The 6876-nt window shown below is 41.1% G+C and overlaps 1 protein-coding gene across 1 annotated transcript; it reads left to right on the forward strand.

Moving 5' to 3' along the window:
* The first annotated feature begins 2214 nt into the window (after positions 1–2214).
* si:ch211-277c7.7 (uncharacterized protein LOC100538111 homolog) lies at positions 2215–3997 on the forward strand. The gene is made up of 3 exons (XM_037542501.1): positions 2215–2776; positions 3567–3631; positions 3757–3997. Exons 1-3 carry the CDS (start codon positions 2476–2478, stop codon positions 3865–3867), a joined length of 477 nt encoding a protein of 158 aa, XP_037398398.1. The 5' UTR covers positions 2215–2475; the 3' UTR covers positions 3868–3997.
* The last annotated feature ends 2879 nt before the right edge of the window (positions 3998–6876 follow it).

Below are 6876 nucleotides of genomic sequence, written 5' to 3' on the forward strand. Positions count from 1 at the left end.
GCTGTGAATGATCCACCAACCATCTAATACCTGCTCTGTAGTGGTCCTTCAAAGAATTATTAGGCTATCAAAATTTCCTCAATCACGTCATCGGGGGTTAGGTAGTAATACTAAGCCGAGTCTGTACTGAATTAACATTAAAAACACAATAAGGCATTTAAAACACTAGGTTACTACACCACAGGTCCTGGAAGACCAGCGTCCAGCATAGTTTGGTGATTTCCCCGCTTAAACACACCTGACTAAACTCATCTGTCATCTGCCAGGTTTAGTGAGTGTGTTTGAGGTGGGGGAACTACCAAACTGAGCTGGGCACCTGGACTCCAGCCTCCAGGACCAGAGTTGTGCACTATAATGATATGCCCATGCTCATTAGGACCACTGGATGGGTACACTCTTCTAGACTGTCCTTTAAGGGTCTTTAATAAAATAAGTGGTTCTATGTAGAACCATGAACTCTGAAAGAACCCTTTAATAATGAAAAGGGTTCTTTGAACTGAACAATCTTTGAACTGACTGTTGACTTCAGGAGGGGAAGTAGAGAGCATGCACCACTGAGCATTGAGGGGGCGATGGTGGAAAGAGTGAACAGCTTCAAGTTTCTTGGTGTCTACATATCCGAGGATCTCACCTGGTCACTCAACACATCCCACATTGTCAGGAAAAGCCAACAACGCCTTCACTTCCTCAGAAGGTTAAAAAAAAGTCAACCTGCCACAACAGCTCCTCTGCAACTTCTACAGAGCCACAGTGGAGAGCATCTTGACCAGCTGCATCACCGTCTGGTACGGCAGCGCCACTGCTGCTGAGCGCAAGGGCCTGCAGAGGATGGTCAAAACTGCTCAGCACATCACCGCAGCTGTCCTCCCACCCATAGAGGACATATATGATAAGCAATGTGAGAGGACCCCTCACATCCCAGCCACCCCTTGTACCTACCTCTGCCATCCGGAAAGAGGTACCGGAACATCCGAGCCAGAACCACCAGGCTCAAGAACAGTTTCTATCCCCGAGCTGTCAAACTGGTCACTCCGGCAGCCTCAACCTGAGCTTAACAACAACACTACAGTCTGTTACTGATCTCCCAGCACACTACACACTGAGCTCCACCAGCTCAGAGGACTGTATGCTGTGCACTTCATCTCTGACTGAGCCTTATTTCTAGTATATTTATATATTTATACTGTAACTGTTTATTTAAGATGTTACCTGAACATTATGCTGCTACTCTCTACCTGCACTGTACACTTTATATACTGATCACTGTTTACATCTCTTTTTGCACCACTAGTAAATTTACTGTACTCTCCTGTAATTCACTGTATATCTGATACACTCGAATATCTGACTATGCACATACTGTCTATACGTCCAATACACCTGTTATAACCTTTGCCTATGCACATTATGTCAACGTCCGATACTGACTCTGCACATTTTGTCTGTCTTTTACTGTCTTTTGTCTTTGCACCGTTTGCTATTTCTCTTTCATCACTGCACTGGAGAAGTAGCCCGATAGCGTTTCGTTATACTGGACTACCCTGTATTGTATAATGACAATAAAGTTGAATTGAACTGAATTTGAACCGTGAAAGGGTTCTTCAGACTGATGGAGAACGTGTTGTAGATCGTTCTCTACAGAAGGGTTCTATATAGCACCAAAAAGTGTTCCACTATTGTTACATGCCAAAAAACACCCTCTTTTATTACTAAGAGTGTAATAATAATAATAATAAATTACATTTATATAGCGCCTTTCACAAACCCAAGGTGTAGGGCAAATGGTGAGAATAGCGGCTTTGAGCTCCACTCATACAATTTGAAATATTAATGTGAGCAAATAGACTACAAACTGTGTTTGCACAGCCACTGAGGGTTTAACCTGTAATATTCATAATAGAAAATATAAGGAAAAATGTACAAACAAACGAAGTAGCTCAAAAAGTTCGGGGGTAAAAAAACTACGCCAGAAAGGACAGAATACGGCCGCGTGTTCACCTGATGAAAGGTCTCACTGTACACACCTTTCAGTTATGCTGATAAAAGGTCTGGTAAACGTTTTAGCCACGGAAATCTGAGCCCTGCAGGCGACATCCTGTAGAAATGAAAAATGATGCGCGGCCCTGACTTATTAAGGCGTGGGAACGAGACCACGGCCTACTAAGTCGAGGCCACGCATCCGGATCTCGTTCCCACCCTTTACTAAGTCGCGGCCACGACTTCATTATCTCGTTACCACACATTGTTTTTATTTCTACAGGATGTCACCAGCGGAGCTCCGTAGTCTACCCTAGTACCAACCATGACTTAATTTCTCACATAAATCCCCCCAAAAGTCGAACAGCCAGGCTCCGTTTAACCGTTTAACCTCTGCCCGCGTTCGCAGCTCACGGGTTCGGCCTGTTTGTCCTCGCTGAGCGAAGCGCGGGTAGCCGGGCTACACTGGTTTCTCGTTGGATTTGAGCGATATTCCCCATGTCTGCCAAAGGCAGGTGTTTTCATGGACCACGCCTGGGCTCGCAGTCGTCCCACAGAACGGAAATAAAGAAGGCGAAGCTTGACAGAAAGTCACGGAGGAGAGTCGGAACGCTGAAGATTAGCACAGCTCTCTTTCGCTTAGCAGGCAGAAAAACTTCAGCTGTTTCGAGAAAGACGGCGCTGGCGGACAGTGTGAAGTCCGGAGGAAGAGCTAAACGGAGAAGCGGTACCGCCCGTGGACGAAACCTCGACAAGAAGACGCAGCGGAGCGGGGACGCCGCCTCTGTCCCCGAGCCAGGTTAGCCTGGTAGCTAGCTGAGTTAGCGAGGTTAGCGTTAGCTAGCTAGCTAGTTTCCATTTACATGGTAACGTAAACAACGTTTATCTTAGTTCACCCTCCTGTTTTTCTCAGATTTACTAACACATTTTACAATTCGGCTCAGTTATACCCCAGCAGTGTGAACCTCGGGGAAATATCAGTGTTTTTAAGAGGATAAAACTGTATATTATATTACAGTGAGTTCAGTGTCGTTATCACTCAGAACAAATGTGTGAAGTGCGCGTCGTGTGTTTTATACAGATACTGAAACAGACCGGGGTCAAGTTTACTCGGTTAGGGACCTTAAACATTGAATGGGGTCCAGTGGGCTCCAAAGACGGTAGGAGGGTTGGTGCAGCCGGACTAGTAGCTGCAGTTTTAATAACTGAAAAAGGTGGTTAAACGTTTTAATAACACTATGTTTGAAACTTGAAATTCACACAGATGAGAAAGAAATTATGCGGATATAAAAATGCACATCATGTATCCGCCTGTGTGTTCATATGTGCACGGCAGTTTAGCTCCGCCCATTCATGCTGAAGTTATAAGGAGTGTTTCAGCCCAGACTGCTTTCCCAATGAGGTGCGACACAAGGCAGCCGATCCGAACAGAGCTCATTTACATATATCAACTTTAAAAGTGCATTAGCAGAAATGAATCCAAGGATAGAGGCGGAAGATGAATTGTTTTTGATACATTAAGCCCGTTCAAATGTCATGAGTGAAAAAGGACGTGAGTCACCTAAAGGTGTCCTTTGCTGGATCCCCAGGGACTTCCTCCAGTGCCCAAGATGTCTTCAGCTTTCCATCAGGAGGTGTAAGAAAGAAAAGCGCAGTAAGTTCTGACACTATCTGACACTGTATAAGGTATCTTTTAAGTATGAGCAGAACGATTGGTTCAAAACCGTAGTTGTTAGCAGTTGATAAGCTTGTTGAGCAACTTTGTACCGGTTTCGCCAGGACTTTGAAGTGAAGCAGAGTGTGTTGAAGACGGTTTCCAGGATGCTGGAGGAGAACAGGGCGATCAGGCAGCGGTGGCTCACCTTGAGTCAGATGACTCAGAAGGCATAAAGAGCCTCATCTTACCAAACCTGCACTGCAGTATGTGTACATATCCTTCGGTTATCTTGGAGTTACACCCATGTTTATTTCTTTAAGGTATTTGTAATGTGAGGAAATGCCTGCCTAATCTATTATGCCCCCCCCCCCCCCCCCTGCCAAAACAGACAGCTGACTAATGGCACTGCAGGCACTTAAGCTGAAAAAGGGATGGAATGATTTTCTTGCTTTTTTCTGAATTGGTCATTTTTGTGGAAAGCCATTATGTCGTTAAGCATCATTATGTCAACATACTGACTTGGTGTCTCAAAATATTGACCTGGAGTCTCTGGAATATAATGACTCATCTTCTCAAAATAATAACATCTCAAAAACCGACGTAGTATCTTATATATAATAACGAGTTATTAAATCTAAAAAAAATAAGTAATTATTTCAGGTTAATAAGTCATTATTACCATAATTCATTACAAGTAGTTATTTTGGCAAAGAATGCTATTATTTCAGCATAATATGTCAGTATTTTTAGAAATTGAGTCATTAATTTGATATAGTAAGTCAATGTTTTGAGAAAACAAGCCATGATTATGATTTACTAAGTTGATACTCTGAGAAAATAAGATTATTTTTTGATGTAGTAAATTGATATTTTGAGAAAATAATTATTATTTCAGGATGCAAAGTCCAAATGGTGACATAAGGCTGCCACAAAAAAGCAAAGCCAGTTTTTTTCTCATTTCTTCATTGGGCTTCTGTGCTTCATTGGGCTTCTGTGGACCACTAGATGGTGCTACATTCAAAGCACGGAGTACCTGAAAAAGACTTGCATGGTGTGTGTTTTTAAATGAGGAAATAATCCACAGTGTTTATTTTTTGGTGGGTGGGGTGGCAGACTGATGTAGATGTGGAGTGGCAGGTATTTTGGAACTAATAAGTGTGGAGTTAATAGCATTAAATATGCTTTATTCTTTCAGTGTATGCAGGTTTACAAGAATGTTCGTACTCTGCGCTCCAGCTTGAACCGTGTGCTTTTATAAGTCCCTGTTTGCCCTTCAGCTGTTAACTTTCAATGCAGCTTGGATATTTGAAAGAAACAGGGGCTCTTATTCTTGTATTCTTGAGCTTTTCTGTGTGTCATTGTTTATTCTGTAAAGGTTTCCAGTAACGTTCTTTTTTATTGATTTTAATGATCGTTATTGCTCCTTTGAACAAGCTTTTGTTTGAGCATTTGTTCATGTGTTCCAATTGATTACAGACGCTGAGCAAACCATTTGTTTCTATGAATCGTTTCATTACTTCTATTCATTGCATAGTTCTTTTGCTGTCTGCCATTATGAGAAGTGAAGACCAGTGGAATAATTAGACTACGTGAGATCTTAATCGGACAGCCCTGTTCAAACATTGGCTCTATACCAGCCTAAGTTTCTCAGTTTATAAGTCACCCCAATGACGAAGTAATTTAATGTCTCTTTTAGCCTTTTTAGCCTTATGCTCCTTGGAACCATCGGTGGTTCAGAAATGCACTTTGTCGTATTCCTCATAACTTTCATATTTCATAAGCTACATTCATAAGGTGGGTGTCATGAGGCTGTAGCTGTCTCTGGTGATGTCATTTTAAACCCTTATAATAAAAGAAGCTGAACTCACATTTTTTTTCCTATTGAAACTCGACCCATTTTTCCACAAATCTGGGCTGGAAACTATTTTCTTCAGTGATCTACTCTGTAAAAAATATTTTTATAAAATAAGTTTTTCGGTTTTCAGCAGTAGGTTTTAAGCATATAGCATTATGTATAGACCATAGAACACGTTCTGTTAATTTGAGGTTTTACAAAAACACACACACTTCTTCTAAGCCGCTTCTCCCTCAGGGTCGTGGGGGGTGCTGGAGCCTATCCCAGCTGTCATCAGGAGGAAGGCAGGATTTTACAAAAATAAATAAATAAAAATTTTGCACTTATTTCAGGCAGTAACTGAATAATTTGCCTTAAGATTTGATTATGTAAATGCAAATGGACAAATTTTCTTTACCCTCAGCTAAAGGGGCATTCAGCCAGCATTTCTGCATCATTACCTGCTCAAGACATAAATAAAGTCAGTCCGAGTGGTTTGATGTGAAATGTACCATTCTAGAGAAACTCAGAGAAAGCAAATCAGAACTGGTCATTGTGTTGGAGATAGAAACAAGACATCTGAACAGTTTAATGCCTATAAAAGCTAACTTGCACTAAGCTGTTATATGAAATAGTTACACATATGCTGACTTATGTCTGAGACATTGTTTTGAGATCGTTTTAAGATTTTCAACCATATCTTTTAAAACTCACTTCATTTTGAGTAGTACAGATTTGAGTAGTATTTGAGTTGCAGACATCACAACACCTGGTTCCTATCAGTTGTAAGGAAGTCTTTGTTGGTAAGTTTGCTTAAAACCAGTATGAATTACTTCGTCTACATCTCAAGCTATTTTGAAACATTTGAACATGGAAGTGTTTTTAATCAGGTAATAGTAACTTGTGTTTGAATGTAGCTCAACAAATGTGCACTCATTGTAAGCTTAGTGCTCAGATTCAGCTTTCTAAGCTGACAGAGTGACATACTGCATTTGGTCACCTATAAATGCTAATTACCACAGTCATCACTTCATTCCTGGGTCATCGTCATCACCGTAGAGCTTTAGCTCGTAGATTAATAAAGCTATAAGCTACGGGAGGCCAATGTTCACTATCATGATTAAAATGTACCACTGTACAAATAAATCATTGCATGTTTTATTAATAATAATCATAACAAGCGATTCTTCCACCAGGAACTGTAGTTCATTAACACGAGGCTATGGTTGCCAAGCAAAGCCAAAGATTATTGAGCAGCACAGTGATTTTTAATAACTCATAATAATGTGCACTAATACAGTTCCAGATTTCAGAGTCCAGTTGATGCATGTAATCGAATGTGGTTACATACATGGTTAAATGACATTTTGTTAATTTTCTACATGAGGTTATGTTACCACATCCTCTA

The sequence above is a fragment of the Pygocentrus nattereri genome, chromosome 11 (genome assembly GCF_015220715.1).
Source record: "Pygocentrus nattereri isolate fPygNat1 chromosome 11, fPygNat1.pri, whole genome shotgun sequence".
In the NCBI taxonomy this organism is placed as follows: domain Eukaryota; kingdom Metazoa; phylum Chordata; class Actinopteri; order Characiformes; family Serrasalmidae; genus Pygocentrus; species Pygocentrus nattereri.

What these genes read in the sequence shown, in the direction of transcription:
- si:ch211-277c7.7 (XM_037542501.1), top strand. Translation starts at nt 2,476, where the DNA reads ATGTCTGCCAAAGGCAGGTGTTTTCATGGACCACGCCTGGGCTCGCAG. An exon ending in CGCCTCTGTCCCCGAGCCAG is followed by an intron (nt 2,777 to 3,566) that starts GTTAGCCTGGTA and finishes CTGGATCCCCAG; the next exon opens with GGACTTCCTCCAGTGCCCAA. An exon ending in GTGTAAGAAAGAAAAGCGCA is followed by an intron (nt 3,632 to 3,756) that starts GTAAGTTCTGAC and finishes CGGTTTCGCCAG; the next exon opens with GACTTTGAAGTGAAGCAGAG.